The sequence below is a fragment of the Neophocaena asiaeorientalis genome, unplaced genomic scaffold, assembly GCF_003031525.2.
Source record: "Neophocaena asiaeorientalis asiaeorientalis breed wild unplaced genomic scaffold, Neophocaena_asiaeorientalis_V1.1 scaffold1543, whole genome shotgun sequence".
NCBI lineage: Eukaryota > Metazoa > Chordata > Mammalia > Artiodactyla > Phocoenidae > Neophocaena > Neophocaena asiaeorientalis.
In genome coordinates this window covers 50,129-67,079 of record NW_020173976.1, presented here as the reverse complement: position 1 = coordinate 67,079, position 16,951 = coordinate 50,129, and the positions used below count along the sequence as shown (strand labels likewise).

Here is a 16,951-nt window from a genome sequence, read left to right as displayed (position 1 = left end):
TTTGAAAAGGGTTCCTGAGCGTCACAAACTCAAATTGCATTTTGCTCCAGTTATAATAGGATGATGATCATGCTCATGAGAATGGCTCCTGTGTCATAGTAGACCCCAGAGAGTTAGAATGACAGCTTGAAAACCTCCAGTGAAATCCACTTAGAACAGTGAGAACAGAATTCAATTTGTGAATCCTCTTTTCATTATTCCAGAGTTCCCCATAAATTGGGAAGAGAAACCAGTGAGACTGGCAAACTATTTCAGTACCTCTTTAATAATGCTCTGAATTTATACAATAGTATGACTAATTACTGTGGATGTAAGATACGCAATGGTTCTTTATTCTCTCCACCATCATTAAGGCAAGGGCAGAAGTAGGGATAAAGTTTCTCCATGAAGGTGCTACTGAAGGTGTAAATGTGGGTCATAGTTTTAGCATTGTAGAAGGATACCTGCCCTCCCTCATAATCCAGGTATATGCCCACCTTGTTGAGATTGTTAGTCAGTTTCATACTACAGGAAGGCAAATCCAGAGCCTTTAGATCAGTTTGGTTCCTTAGTCTTAAAAGCCAGAATCCTTGCTCAGGAGTTAGAGGACAGCTGCCCTTCCGAAGGATGGATTCTCTGACGACTCCAACTGTCCATTTTGTCTTCTTTGCTACTTCTACTTCCCAGTACCACCTTCCAGATGTGAAGCCTTTTGAGCCCAGCACAGCCACACTTGAGTCAAACCTCTCTGGATCATCAGGCATTACCTGCTTAATGTCACCATGCCACACACTGGTTTGGTTTTTGGAGAGCACTAGATTTGGGTGAGCAGTTTTAGGGTCCAGAGTTAATGGAGATAGGCCTAGTAAGAAAATAAGAGAAAGCAGGGCATGGGGGAAAAGGCATGAATGCAGGTTCCCATAGATAGTATTTACATAGACACCAGTGCTTTATCTCCCCATGCCATATACTCTTAGACAGGCAGGTAATTACTTATATACTTTATATTGTTTTGATATCCATGTGGCTATATTCTAGACATTTTTATATTTGTGGTAAAAATCAGACTTTACTCTGAAGCAATTATTATACTCTAATAGAAAATTCAAATAAGATGAATCTGTACTAATAAATATAAGAAAATACAAATGCTGAAAGGGTAAAGATTAGGTAAGTGGGTCCTAGGAAAGCTTTCTAAGGGCAATAAGCATTTTAGTTTTGATGTAACATCTATGAGATGTATCAGGATGCTTTGGGTAAAAAAAGGCAAAAAAGGAATGAGTTAAAAACAGTAGCTTGCATGAGAAAGAAGATAAGGGCTTGCCTGTTAGAAGCAGGTGAGACTGAGCTAACTGGCACAGAATTTAGAGGACAATGGTGATAAGTTTACATTTGGTTTAATAGACACTGGAACTTTTGAGGTCTGGAATGGTTGATGCCACTGATAATCAGAATGTGGTTCACAAACTGTGTAATTGCCAGTCTGTGACAGGATAGTACAGAGAATTGAGAGTAAGCTCTTGGAAACTTTCATAAAATTCTGACAGAGTAATTTTGTCAGTTGATTTTGTTAAAAAACTGGGCTTGCACTTTGTAATCTTTGTTATTTTAATTCCACTTTTTCAAGTAATTATTTTATATCGTATTCTACAAACATATCAGTTTTAAAAACTGGTCCTTTATCACAGGTAATTTGAGAAGTATTGGTTTAGACAAATCAATGGGCAGCAGTATAAAAAAGAATTTCTAAATGAAGAGAGATTGGAAGCATATCAGCAAGAAGGTGACACAAATTCTAGATGTGAGATCATTGAACCTTGGCACAAAATTTGATACAGGAAACACAAAAACTATCGTATGTTCACATCATGGACACAGATACAAATGTGCATACATTTGTTGTTAATGGATTTATTTATACTTGGAAGGAAGATCAATCCAGTCTATCTCTCTCTTCTCAGAAAAGCTTGAATCTTTTCCATCATCCCAAGGATTTTTTCTTTCTAACAAGAGGCTTTGAAGAATCCTGAAATTTTCCCATATAGGCTGAATCTTCTCTCTCACACAGATCCTCATCCACTTTGGGTTGTTACTTTTTCCAGTGTGGGAACTAGGATTTCTTTGTAGGTATCATAAAGAATTCCTGCCAGCCTTTTAAGAACCACAGTCTGCTCTCATCACCAAACCTCTGACACCTCCAGCTAGCTCAGCCGGCCTTGGTTTTGAGGATTCCTAGGAGTCAGCTTTGCATCCCCGCTTTTCTTCTTATGCCATGTTCAATCCAACAGTAAGTTCTGTCAGCTCCACATTTAAAATATATTCTGAGCCTACTCAGAATATATAAACAGATAACTTCCACAAATACCACTGGCTTCGAACTACTGCAATAGCTTTTTAACTGTTCTGTTTCCACTCTTGCCTGTCTGCAGCCTATTCTGCCCATAACACGAATGAGATCATCCAGTTCTCCTACTCAAAATGCTCTTATGCTTCCCATCACCCAAGGTAAAATCCAGAGTCCTTACAGAGCAAACAAGACATACATGATTTACCCACTTCTCTGACCTCATTTCCCACCACTTACCACCCCCTTGCCCCATTTAGTTTGGTCCAACCACCTTTGCCTTTTGGCTGTTCCTTGAACATACTAAGCTCATTCCTACTTCAGAGACTACACTTTTCTTTCCTTGTCCCTAAACACTCTTTCCCCATATGTTCACTCCTTCACATCATTCAGGCCTTTATTCATGCAAGTTCAATAAAATGTTAATGATAGAATCTAGGTAGGTGTAGGAGTGTTCATTGTAAAAGTCTTTAAACTTTTCAGTATGTTTAGAAATGTCCACAGTAAAACATAGGGAGAGGGGACTGTTTGCTCAGAGAGGTTTTCTCTGGCCATTCTATCTAAAATAGCATGTTCATCTGTCTATCACTGTTTGTACTCTTATCCTGCTTTATTTTCTCTCATGAATAATTATTTACTGAGTATACCATGCTTTGTTTTCTTCACAGTAATTATCACTATGTGAAATTATTTACTTGTTCATTGTCTCTTCCACTGGAGTATAGTCTCTAGAAGGGCAGGGACCATATCTGTTTTGTTTCCTCATATATCTTCAAAATTTGAAACTGTTCCTAGGTATTCAAGTAACTATTTGTTAAACAAATAAACGAACTTCAATTAGAGTTCCATTTGAAACCTTGACACTAATTAATTTCACCATGCTTCATATTCCTGTTATCCTTGGCATAAACGCCCAGAATGTAGACTCCTCTAATGATTTATTCTCTACTGTACTTTTATCCCCACTCTTCTGTTCTTTACCTCCTCTGCCTTCATGCATCCTTCCACTGTTCCCACCCAACCCTTTCCACTCTGCCCTTTAGAACTACCTCCCTAATTATCTCTCCTGCATCCTCAGTTTACAGAATTCTCTCATCACCTCCTTAATTTAACATAAATCTGGCTGGTTCTTCCAAAAAACAAACTAACTAAAAAACAGCTTCCAGAAGTTCATGAGACTATTCATTTTCTAAATTCAGATGCCAGAGATCAGGTTGCCACCACTGCTACTTCCAGACCCATACTCTACTCCTCATCCTCATGTAAAAACATCACTCTTCATTTGAGACTCTTGTGATTCCATTTCATATTTCCCTCTATCTCTATTTGATGCTATTATGTACAAAGTTCCTGGTTATACCCCCTGCACTTTGGGTTAACCTTACTTCTCTACCCCAAATCCAGCCCATCATCTCAAGTGATTTTACTATCTTTTATATACAGCTACTCTTCTATTCTTGCATGTCCTTGACTTTACTGCTGGTGACTTTTGACTCCATTACATCCAAGCTGTCCATATCAATGACTATATTCTGGATCTTGTAGTCATCAGGAACTATTCATTCTCTAAAATCTTCAATTCAGATATGCCATACTCTTTATTTTTTGAGCTTTCTCACTCTCATCTCTCCCTACAACCATTATTTGACTTCATTAACATCTTTGGTCCCCTATCTCTCTTTATTATCTCTCTTTCCTTCCTGGCTTAAAATCCTTCCCTAAACAGTTAGCAGTGATAGCTTTGTTGTCAATAGCCTCAACACTTTTATCCTCTTATGCTATTTCTGCAGCATCTGCCATGCAACTCTCTAACCTTGGATTTATTCAACTATTCAAATTAACACCCCAATTCCTGACCATTGCAGGAGGAAAATCACAAAATTGTGCATACAGGTACCGCTACAAATTCATTATTTCCACTCTGTGCTTGGCCATCAGCACTGCCCAGAACTCTTATATTTCCCAAATCAAATCCTCTCCAATTCCTCACAACAGCAATTTCAAACCTTCAACTCCCACCTCAAACCCCTATTCCACCACTTCCCTTCTCACTCCCAGGCAGAAGACTTCATCTCCTGTTTCACAGAGAAGCTACAGTATGTCTTATAGGAATCCCTCAATTCTTCCCACTCATACTGCAAACCCCACCCCACAGAATTGTTCACTTCTACCATCTTTATCTCCTCTCCAGTTTCAGAGGAAACTGTGGAAAGTCAATACCTCTCTCTGCTGTAGCTCTCACTCTTCCCTACTTCCACCAATTATTCCCTTTCTTATACTGTTGATTTCTGCCTTTCTACAGGCTACTTCCCTTCAGCGTGTTTTCCATTCATACATCTTCCCTTCTTAGTGAAACTTCTCAAATGAGTGATCTATTCACTTCATTACTGCCTCATTCCAAATTACTCCTGAACCCTACACAATAACTTCTACTCATTCCACTCTTTTGAAATTAGCCTTGCCAAAGTCACCAGCTGTGGTTTAAAATATCTCTTTTCCAGTCATTTTCTAAATTGATCTTCGCATTTGGTGTGAATGACCATTCCCTTCTCTTTGACAGTCTCTCTGTTTTAGATTCCATGTGGACTTCATTTCCTGGTTTTTCTTTTATTTCTGTTGCCAGAATTCCTCAGTCTCTTCTGAGGCTTCATTGACCTTCATCTGTTGTTATTCTCTATAACATGCTCTCTCTTTGACTGTATGTTCTCAGTTTCCTTAGGAAATCTCATTTACATGAATAGCTTCAGCTACCCCGACTCTATATTGATTATTCCAGCCCTGGCCTCTCTCCTAAGCTCCAGTTAGAATAATTACCCATTTGAATATATTCACTTAGTTGTCCTGTAGGTCAACACAACATGGCCAAAACTGAACTCATCAGCACCCTCCAAAATCTGCATCTCCTGTATTTCCATCCTTGACATCACCTTTCTCTATCCCTTACCACCAGTTACTGTCCTGTATATTTCAGCTCCAGGAATTCTGTCTCCAGAATCTATTCTTTATTTCCCATTCCCATTCCCATGCCTCTGGCTTACATCTTAATAATGTTTCACCTAGAGGGTTGCTATAGACTCTAACTTGGTCTTCTAGCCTTTCCTGAGGAGCAGAAACTGTCTTTTATTTCCATATCCTTGGAGCCCAACTTAATGCTTAGCATGTAGTAGGCCCTCTAGAAGAGTGTGTTGAATGAATGAGTGAACTTTGGTGATATTTTACTAATACACACAAAACTAAAGGAAATATATTAAAATATTTTAAGTTAAACAATTCCCTACCCTGGAATACATGAAAAGCCATATTGTCCATGGTTGCTTTTTCACTGCAATGGCATAGTTAAGTACTTTCAACAAAGACCAAACAGCCCAAAAAGCCTAAAATATTTACTGTCTGACCCTTTACAGAAAAAGTATCAGCCCCTATCCTAAAGCAACAGCCTCATTTATAAGGCAGGAAAGAAGAAAATATGAATCTGCAGAATAAGCAAAGGCCTAGAAATAAGAAGTATAAAGTATATTTTACCAGCGTTTGACTATGGTACATTATTATTAAAATAGCCATCTATTAAATAAATCCCATTTGATTTTCTTAAATGTAAAATTATACCAAAAAGAAAAAAATCAGTTTGTGCTTTCAATGATTGCTAAAAGTGAAATTTGATTTTATAGGCAAAGAATACAAGAAGAAAAACACTGTGATCCTGAGACAGCTAGAATTTGCAGGGTAGAGTAACACAGAGGAGGGAGCTGTACATAGACTTTCAAGCATCTACAAAGGGATTCCCTCAAGGCTGTGGCTGAATATTGCCACATGCATGCGGTGAAACTCACTAAGTCCAGAGAGAAAATCTCCAGAAAGCAGTAGGCCTAATAATTTCTAGAGCTCACACAAGACTGGGAATAGTTTTCAATCCTGTCAGCAAGAATGGAAAAATGTTATAGTATGTAGAACATCAGACAGAGTACTCAGAAGGTTAATACCTTAGAAAATTGACAAAGTTAACCCTAGATTAAAGGCTGCTCTTGAACCACTCTCACAAAGCTTAAAGGCTCAGCAAAGCTTAAAGTGTCAAAAGGAACAAAGTTATTTCAAATAACTTCACTAAATGCCAAAGTTAAATCCATAGAGCTTAAAGGATTACAACAAAATTCAGCAAATAGCAATGTAAAACTGATCATGTTTGACAGCCGGAAGAGACAAATCTCTCATGCAAAATTCCAAATAATTTATGTAGATACTCCACCCTCAAGGAGGAGGGAGCATAACTACCTACTTCTTAAGTGTGGGCTACACATAGTGACTTGCTTCCAAAGTATACAGTATGGAAAAGGGAGGGGGGAATAACTTTACAGTGGAGAAACTTGACAAACACTACCTCAGCTAGGTGATTAAAGCCAACGTCAACAGTCGTAAATTATGTTGACAGTATGTATGCTTGATATGATATGATGAAAATGGCACTTTAACTCTGTGGTTTTCCTCTCAATAACTCATAAGCCTGGTCTTATCATGAGAAAATCATCAGACAAATTGCAATAATGTGGCATCCTATGAAATACATGACCAGTATTCCCCAAAACTGTCAAAGTCATCAAAAAACAAGGAAAGTCTGAGAAACTGTCACAGCCAAGAAGAGCTTAAAGAAACATGACAACTAAATGTAATGTGAAACCTTAGATGGGATCCTGGAATAGAAAAATGACATTAGGTAAAAAAAGAAGGAAATCTAAAGAAACTATTGACTTTAGTTAATAGTAATGTATTAGTATTGATTCATTGATTATAAATCATGTATCACACTAAATATAAGATAATAATATAAACTAGGAATGAGGTATACAAGAACTCTCTGTACTATCTTTTCAATTTTTCTGTAAATCTAAAAGTATTCTAAAATAATTAAGTCAATTAAAAATTTTAAAAAATACCAGCCATGCAAAGCAGCAGGAAAATATGACCTACAGTCTCAAGAAAACTCACGCAATAACAACATGTTAGAAATTACAATAGTGGTGGAATTAGCAAAGACATTAAAACAGCTATTATATATATCTTCCATTTGCATGAAAATGTAGACGAAACAATAACATGGTATGGAGAGAAACTGAAGATATAAAAAGACCCAACTTTTTGAAGAAATGAAATGTATCTGAAATGAAAAACATCTTGAACAGGATTAACAGAAGATTAGACAGTGCAGGTGAAAAGATGAGAGAACTGGGCTTCCCTGGTGGCTCAGTGGTTGAGAGTCTGCCTGCCGATGCAGGGGACACAGGTTCGTGCCCCCGTCTGGGAAGATCCCAAATGCTGTGGAGCGGCTGGGCCCGTGAGCCATGACCGCTGGGCCTGCGCGTCCGGAGTCTGTGCTCCGTGGCAGGAAAGGCCACAGCAGTGAGAGGCCCGCGTACTGCAAAAAAAAAAAAAAAAAAAAAAAAAAGGGAGATTTAATTTTGGGGGGGGCCCGCGTACTGAAAAAAAAAAAAAAAAAAAAAAAAAATGAGAGAACTTGAATAGCAAGAGAAGCTATTCAAAATGAAGCACAGAAAGAAAAAAAGGCTAAAAAATGCTGAACATCAATGACAAGTGAGACAATTTTAGGTGGTCTGACATATGTAAAATTAGAGTTCCAGAAGGAGAGAAGAAAAGGTGGATAGGTAAAAAAAGCTCTTGAAGAAATAATAGCTGACATTTTCCCAAACTTGGTGAAAACAATAAACCCATTGATCCAAGAAACGCAATGAACCACAAACTAAATAAATAAAAAGAAAACACACCAAGATCCAGCATAATCAAACTGGTGGAAACAAGTGACAAAAAAAGTAAATCTTACAAGGAGAAAAGAGATAGTACATACAGAAAAATGAATATAAAAATGGTAATAGACATCTCATCAGAAACTATACAAGTAAGAAAACAATGGAGTGACTTTTTATATTAGTGAAAAGAAGTCCATTAACCCAGAATTCTATATGAGGGAATATATCTTTCAAAAAAATAAGGTAAAATAAAACTGTGGTGGTATCCAAACATTGTCAAGAGAAAACCCAATATGTAGTGAAAGATGAAAAAAGTGACATAAAAATGGAGATTGATATTAAGAGAAACAAAAAGAGTCTTCTAGATCAGCGTGGACAGTACTCCATATGGATGAACCAGAGGCCAAAGGGAGGGAAAAAAAAGAAGCTGAAGGCAAAGCGAAAGAAAGAAAAGGGGGAAAGCAAAGCAAAGGCAGTAAAGGCAGTGAAGGGTTTGGCCTGGTAGACCCTTAAAAACGAAAAATGTCACATGGGATAGATCTTTGATTAGAATGTATACATTAGTTTCAGCTTCCACCAAATGAAAACTTTATTTCCATATTTTAACTTAGCCTTTTTCAATTTAAACGCAGCGTAACTTCTCAAATTTGTTTTGGGAACTTTAATAAAATATCCTTTTTTTTTTTTTTTTTGCGGTACGTGGGCCTCTCACTGTTGTGGCCTCTCCCGTTGCGGAGCACAGGCTCTGAACGCCCAGGCTCAGCGGCCATGGCTCACGGGCCCAGCCGCTCCGTGGCATGTGGGATCTTCCCAGACCGGGGCACGGACCCGTGTCCCGTGTCCCCTGCATCGGCAGGCGGACTCTCAACCACTGCGCCACCAGGGAAGCCCCCTAAAATATCTTTTTTGATGGAGTTAAAAAAATCAAAAAGATTGACATTAATCAAGTTCTGGCAAGGATTTGGAGAAACCAGGACTCTCATTCACTGGAGGTGGGAATTAAGACAGTACCACCACTTAAGAAAAAAAATGTGATAGTTTCTTATAGTTAAGCATATACCTAACATACAACCTAGCAATCCCATCACGAGATATTTCCCCTAAAGAAATTAAAACACAAAGATTTGTAAACAAATGTTCAGGCAAGTTTATTCATACTAGCCATAAACTAGAAACTACCCAAACGTCCATCAGTTGGTGAATGAATAAGCAAATTGTGATGTATCCATAAAATACAGTGATTGATACATGCAACAACATAGGTGAATCTCAAAAAGCATTTTGCTAAGTGAAAAAAGCCAAACAGAAAAGACTACATAATGTATGGTTCCACTTATATGAGATTTTAGAAAAGACAACTAAAGTGAAATAAAGTAGATCAGTGAGTGTCAGTGGCTGAGGCTAGAAGAAAAGGATTGACTGCAAAGGGGTATGCAGGAACTTTCTGGGATGACAGAAATTTTCTATATCTTGATTTTGGAGATGTTTACATAAGTGTATACGTTTGTCACACTCATCAAATTGTACTTTACAATTGGTGAATTTTATTCTGTGTTAATTATACCTCAGTACTGTTTTTTTTTTTTCAGTGTCAGTTACCTGGAAAAATTAACAGGGATAGATTTGTGATTTTCATTAAATCAGTAACTACAAATAATAATGAGTCTATATGAAGTCTATAAAAAACTTTATTTAGAGCTTTATTTCTGTAATGAGTTTTATAGATCTCTAAACAGTCTCCTGAGATGAGATAACTCCATGTTATAAACGTCAAGCACAAGAGGAACTGTATTCATACACACGATGAGTATGTACAGCAACCTCCTCCTCCAGGGCAGAGATGCCTCAGGGAGTTACATAACTGTTTTAGAAAAACATTAAAATATTGGTTGTCACATTTGATAGAACAATCAAACAAAATCGTAGGCTGAGAAGTAATTCGCACATCAGACTCTGTTTACCAGTACAAAGTCATAAATTCTTAGATGACGGTAAGAGAAGAAATTCAGTCGTACCAACTAGCCTTCTTTTGGCTAAACTTCACCCCTCCCTCTGTCCAGACTCTAACGTACTATTTAGGGCCACAGAAGACATCCCACAGATGAAACATAAAGGAACAAATAACTACTACCCACTGATACCTGGAGAGAGAGTGGACTGCATTTCCCTCCACATCATATACTGGATGGGACCTTTGAACAGGCCTGGGTTCAGCTTTCTGGAGATAAGCTCTCTGGGTGTCAGCACCCTCATTCCTTGCTCCAAGCTGCAGGGGACATAAATCATTTATTCTTAGACATCCTCCAGGGACTGAAGGAAGGGTATTAATACCACAGGGAAACACTTACCTATCCAAGAGAGGTGTGATGTCCTAGGAGAGGAAAGGAGAAATAGAAAGGTTAGATGCCTGTTCATCAGCTCCAGAAATGTCTTTGGTCATACTGGCCACCACCAGAATTTGATGGTTAAAACTGTGATCCTATGCAGATGGTCCCCATCCCATTGCCACCAACTCCTCTCATCCTCCATATGCCTTTTCTGATCTTCATCCTTCATCTATCCCAGGTTAAACTGGCTTACTTTGCTCTGATTTTCTAGAGTTCCCTTTTACAGGGAACAAGAAAGAAATTAAGGTTAAGCTATTTTTGCCTACACTGCCACATAGTCTCAGGAGAAAAACACAGTAGGTATTCCAACCCCAAGGCCACTTTTCCTTACTCTGGCTAATCAAGCTTCTGATCATTGAGGTAGTAACCAATGCCACTTTAGAGGTGAAGCGTGAGGAAGCAAAAATTGACCAACAGCTTTTCAAACAGGTCAATTTATGATTGCTGAGAGCCAGTAAAAGATACAACTTTTTGGCAACATTCTTACTTTTGAGAAATAAAGCTTCAAATTTCTTTATGGAGAAATATTAAAACATGCTGGTTTTAATGGCATTTTATTATCTTCTTTTCTAAGAGTGTGAAAGTAAAGCTTTCAACTGAGTATAAGGTAAAAGCAGCCTCCTGCTTTTCTCCCAAGGAATCTTAAACGCACTACAGCAGTTCTTTTACCCTCCTGGAGGGGAAAATCTGCTTCTACACCCTTTCCAACCCTCTTTCCCCCTCTATTGTACCCATAGTCATGTTGGTATGGAGTCTCACTTTGAGAAAGTCGAAGGAGTTCTGCTGTTCCATCCGTGCCTGGATGCTCACCAACATCTCCCTGGCTAGGAGGCACTGTTCTTGAATGTGGCTCAGATTCAGCTCCATCTCCTCATTCAAGGCTTTCCCCTCTTCTTGGAGCTCATTTAAAGCGTCCTTTTCTTTGCTGTGCAGGAACTGATGCAGCTTTAGAAACTCCAAGGAGATGTGTTGCTGCAGATGTAGCTTGTTTTCCTGGAAAACTCCATGATCATCACCATGGTAATTATTGCGATTAACACTTGAGGTTGAGGCCCACACCACTAACACTCATACAACTTGGGAAACACTATAACAGAAAAATGCATGCAAATGGCTGAGTATCAACATTCAACTGTACTAAAAGGAGCCCTTTGGGAGACTTACTCTGTCTTTCCCAGCTAGTTTAATAGTTCAGCACGAAATAGTCAAAAGTCATCCTAGGTTCCTATTACAGTACTGAGGTGGTAACCAATGCCATATTAAATAAGACCATGGGGTTAATCAAACATTTTTAAATGAATGATAATTCCCTTTTATCCAGAAGTACAAACCAATATCTACCAAGTGATTCTGTTAGACTGGGTCCATATGAGGCTGGAAGAACTGTCCTTTTTTAAGAAATGAGAACTAGGGGAGATGCCATTTCTGCTGCCAGGACAATATAGAAAAAGCAAGAGATGGGCAATGTCTGAAGCACTGAAATTGATAACTGCTACACTGGCATCTCTTTTCTTAGGTGACCTCAACATCCTCATGGGTATGCCATCTGACATCCTGGCTTCTCAGTTCCTCATCATCATTTCTAGTGATTTTTACCTTTATCTACTCGTTCTTTTTGTCACATTGAGGATTTTATCATCCCCAGCAATTGTACCATCTCTAAAATTACTTTTTATGCTCAGTTACTCAGGTACCCCTATTGCAACAATTATCAGGTCTCATTGAAACTTCCTGTTCATTGACCCCTTCATTTCCATTCATCAACTTCTCTCTCTTCGTGTCCCCTATTATCCAGCTTACATTCTATGGTCAGTCATTATAATTGCACTCTTAAAATAGTCTTAACTCTCACTGTCCTCTAGGTCAGACTTTTCCATTTTTCCTTTTACCTATTTCACCACTATCTCTCAGTCTTATTTGTTGGTTCTGTCTCCTCTAACCAAACTCTAAATATTAGATTACTTGATATTCTTCCCGGGGCTCTTTTCCCTTCTCATTCTACACTCTCTTTCTAGGTAATAGCCTCTCCTTTCACAACTTTAAATACAATCTATATGCTGACTTCTTATTTTCATCCTAGAGCAACTTCTGAGCTCCAGATTCCTATATCCAACTGTCTGTCTGATATCATCGCTCACCTCTCACATCTAATCAATCCCCACATGCAGGTAATTTTTATTTCCAAAGCATATGCTGAAGCTATTTATTTCTTTTGATCTCTACTGCCTTTCTAGTCCAAGCCATCATCATTCTCTGGGATCACTGCCGCAGCCCTCTGCTAACCATTATCCTTGTCATTGTGTTTCTCCAATCCATACTCCACATAGCCACCAGACTGATGCTTTCAAAATGAGATGAAGCCATGTCCTATTTAAACCCTTTAATGACTTCTCATTATTCCCAGGATGAAGTTCAAAATTCCTAACATTATCTACAAGGGCCTACATGATTGGCCCCATATCTGCCTTTTCAGTCTCATCTTGCTTACCATGATCCAGCTTAATTGGCCTTCTCTCTGTTTAACATAACAACTAACTTCCTGTCTCAGAACTTTTCCGTATGCTCTTTCCTCTTCACAGAACATTTTCCAGGCAATTTCCTTCATATTCACCTGACCCAGTTCACTTGGCTAAGGATAACACTTATCCTTTCAATTCTCAATTTTTAATAAGTGGCTTCTTCAAAGAACACCCAGTCTAGATTAGGTTCTGCATTTATATGCTCTAATATACCCTATATTTTCATTTATAGTAGTTACCACAGTTGTTGTTTTATTGTTATTGGTGGGATTGTTTAATTAACATCTATCTCCCACCATGGTAGGAATATAGTGTCTAGTATAATACCTGACCCACTCAATAAATATTTGTTGAATGAATGAATGTTGACTATAATAGCTGAACTAGGAACTCTTACAACAAGAACAAGATTCTCTTGAGACATCATTTCCATCTATCCTTCTTCTTTCCCTCATTGTACATATTTCTTCTTCCAGATGCCAAATGCCAGAGAAGACACCCCTCTACAGAATAATTAATGAAGAAACAGAACTCCCAGTTTATTCCCCCAACCTAGGAACTGATTTGCCAAGTCTCTAACCATTAACCTCCTGTGAAGTTGAAAGTATAAGCAATAGTTTTATTTAGTTTTAGGGAAGCTAGAAAAAAATCAAATCAGATGAGAAAAGCCAGCAATCTGAGAGACCTGGGTTCAAAGGTGCCTGGTATGTAAAGGTACCTTTCCACTCACATAGCTGAAGTTACAAGGAGGGTATATTCCGGTTGTATCTCATAACCCCTCTACCCTGCTCCTCACCTTGTGAGCAGCAATAGCATCTTTCTGCATGTTCCTCAGGGACTGAAGTTCCTTCAGGGTTGCCTCCAGTTGACCCTGATGGATAGTAAGCTCCTCCTGGGAATACCGTGTAGAATTAACACAAGGTAATTGAGAGATAAAGGGCCATAAGGGACATCACCCCCAAAGCCCCAGGGTGTCAGGGGAAAAAAAAGCAAGCTCTTGTTACAAAAGTCTCCTTTAGCCTGTATCGTAATTCCTGTCTCTTCCAAAAATTGTGAAGAAAATTACAAGCAGCAGAAAAACTTAGTTTTATCCTCTTATTAGCTAACTTCAGGGGTTTGAAGAAGATAACAGAGCTCCCTATATTTTCTACTCTAGTTACATTGTTCTCACTCTCTATACTTTTACTTGCATTGTTCTCACTTAAAACTCTCATTTCTTCCTTCTGCCCATCCAAATTCAAATAATTTTCCAGTTCAAGCCTTCTTTCACCATGCCTCCCCTGACTATTTCAGTTTTCTCTAATCTCCTCTGAAATTCTAAACATTTGTGAATTACAAATGTGACAAAAATTTAGCTCACAGCAGTAGACTATCTTATATTGCTTTGGTTGTTTTATTCATTTTAAACTTGACTAAATTTCAAGACTTTTATAACAAAAGCAATATCTTATATGTCCATATTCTGTACAGTGTCTAGTAGAATGCTGTCATGGCAGGGTTTGGGTAAATATTTGATTGACTGAGGGAGTAGACCAGAGCTCCTTCACTGCTTTCCTATAATTGGCAACTATAGAAAAAGAACTTTGCAAGATATATTGTATTTTCTGAGCACTCTGAGCTTTCTAGTAATCATCTGGATAAAGGGGTGGTATTGGAAGAGAGAAGAAGTCCAACAAAAGATTTTTCCCAGCCTTCCTAAGGAATTGCTCAGGATTGCTCAAAACCCAGGGCTCACCCACCGTGAAGAAACGGACAGCATCAGAGATCTGCAGGAATTCTTTAGACTGCCCCACAGACAATCGAACATCTTTGCATTGGAAGCATATCAGTTTCCCGTCTGGCTTACTGAACAGTTTCAGGTTCTCTCCATGCTCTGGGCACTGTGGATGGCCCTTGAATAGGGGTAGATTCTTAATCTTCTCTACCAGCTTCTCCAGTACAAGGTTAAATGTACAGTTGCTGTATTGACATAGCATCTTACACTCAGGACAGAATGTTTCTTGTGCTTGCTGCTTCCAAAAGTTTTGGATACAAGACTGACAGAAGTTGTGGCCACAGCTTAGCATCAGTGGATCACGAAACCAATCATTACACAGTGGGCAGTATAACTCCATAGTAATATCTTGTATCTGCACTTTAGAGGGTATCTGGGTGATGAAATCATTCACTTCAACGTAGTTGTCTGGGTCAATGTTGACAGAGGTGTTGGAAGATACCTTTGGAAAAGAACAGCTAAAATGAGTTTCTCTTTCTCATTGCCCATTTCAGCATTCCAGGATAGTGGGCTCTATTCCTAAAGGAGCTGAGAATTGATGCAGTCAGAGTAAAAGCACCATAATCTCTTCTTTGAAAGTGATCAATAAATTCATTGTTATCTAACATCATAGTTTATTACTACTCCCAACATTATTAAACTTTAATAGAGAACCAAGGCAGAAGAAGAAAGAGTACTCAATCAAAGAAATGTATTTCGTTGTACATCGCTTCTTCCACCCACTTTCTCTATGTATCAGTTGAAAGGTTTACTTCCAGCTTCTGTTCTACTAGTTATTACCTTTTTGTTTTGTTTTGTTTTCTGGAAGTCATATGCAAAGAATTGGAAGATCAGTCAGATTCCTCAGTCAATGGCATAATATCACCAACTATAATATCATCCAGGCCCTCCACCCATCCTTTTTATTTGTTTTTGTTTTTGTTTTTGTTTTTTTGCGGTATGCGGGCCTCCAACTGCTGTGGCCTCTCCTATCGCAGAGCACAGGCTCCGGACGCGCAGGCCCAGCGGCCATGGCCCACGGGCCCAGCCGCTCCGTGGCACGTGGGATCCTCCTGGACCAGGGCACGAACCCGTGTCCCCTGCATCAGCAGGCGGACTCTCAACCACTGCACCACCAGGGAAGTACCACCCATCCTTTTTAAAAAACACGTTACAGAAATAACATTTATACAGAAAAATGCAGAATCATAAGTGTACAGCTCAGTAACTTTTCACAAAATGAACACATCTGTGTAATCATCACCCCAATCAAGAAACATTTTCAGCATCCCAGAAGCTCCCCATATGCCTGCTTCAAGTCACTATCCCTCATCAAGGTTGACCCCCATCCTGACTTTCAACACTATACATTAGTTTTGCCTGTTTTTGAATTTTATATAAATGCAGCCATGCAATATATACTCTTTTGTTGTTGGATTCTTTGGTCAACAGTATATTTGTGAGATTTATTCATATTCTATATAATTGTGGTCCATTCAACCTCGTTGCTGTATAGTATCCATTGTGTAAATATACCATAATTTATTTCTCCATTCTACCGTTGATGGACTTTTAGGTAATTACCAGTGTGGACCTACTATAAATAGTGTTGCTAAGAACATTCCTGCTCATGTTCTTTGGTGAAAAAATGTTATATACAGACATACCTTGGAGATGTTGCAGGTTGGGTTCCATACCACCACAATAAAGTGAATATCACAGTAAAGTGAGTAACACAAAATTTTTGGTTTTCCAGTGCATATAAAAGTTATTACTGTAGTCTATTACATGTGCAATAACATAATGTCTAAAAAATGTACATACCTTAATTAAAAATACTATATAGCTAAAATATGCTAACCATCTTCTGAGCCTTCAGCGAGTGGTAATCTTTTTGCTAGTGGAGAGTCTTGCCTTGATGTTGACAGCTGATCGGGGTGGTGGTTGCTGAAGGCTGGGGTGGCTATGGCAGTTTCTTAGAATAAGACAACAATGAAGTTTTCTGCATTGATTGACTCTTCCTTTCATGAATGATTTCTCTTTAGCATGCAGTGCTGTTTGATAACATTTTACCCACAGTAGAACTTCTTTCAAAATTGGAATCAATCCTCTCAAACCTTGCCACTGCTTTATCAACTAATTTTATGTAATATTCTAAATCCTTTGTTGTCATATCAACGCTCTTTATAGCATCTTCACCAGGAGTAAGTTTT

The 16,951-nt window shown here is 38.5% G+C and overlaps 1 protein-coding gene across 1 annotated transcript; it reads right to left on the bottom strand.

Annotated features, from left to right (window-relative positions):
* Window positions 1-299: 299 nt before the first annotated feature.
* On the bottom strand, window positions 300-15,114 carry TRIM69 (tripartite motif containing 69). The gene is made up of 6 exons (XM_024753302.1): window positions 14,725-15,114; window positions 13,782-13,877; window positions 11,226-11,459; window positions 10,428-10,450; window positions 10,221-10,345; window positions 300-841 (listed from the first exon to the last, which is right to left on the bottom strand). Exons 1-6 carry the CDS (start codon window positions 15,097-15,099, stop codon window positions 300-302), a joined length of 1,395 nt encoding a protein of 464 aa, XP_024609070.1. The 5' UTR covers window positions 15,100-15,114.
* Window positions 15,115-16,951: the final 1,837 nt, after the last annotated feature.

Excerpts from the sequence above, each read along its gene's own strand:
- TRIM69 (XM_024753302.1), bottom strand. The coding sequence starts at position 15,099 with ATGGAGTTATACTGCCCACTGTGTAATGATTGGTTTCGTGATCCACTG. Across the intron at positions 13,878-14,724 it reads ATGCTGTCCGTTTCTTCACG|GAGGAGCTTACTATCCATCA; the intron begins GTGGGTGAGCCC and ends CGGTATTCCCAG. Across the intron at positions 10,451-11,225 it reads ACTCCTTCGACTTTCTCAAA|GACATCACACCTCTCTTGGA; the intron begins GTGAGACTCCAT and ends TTCCTCTCCTAG.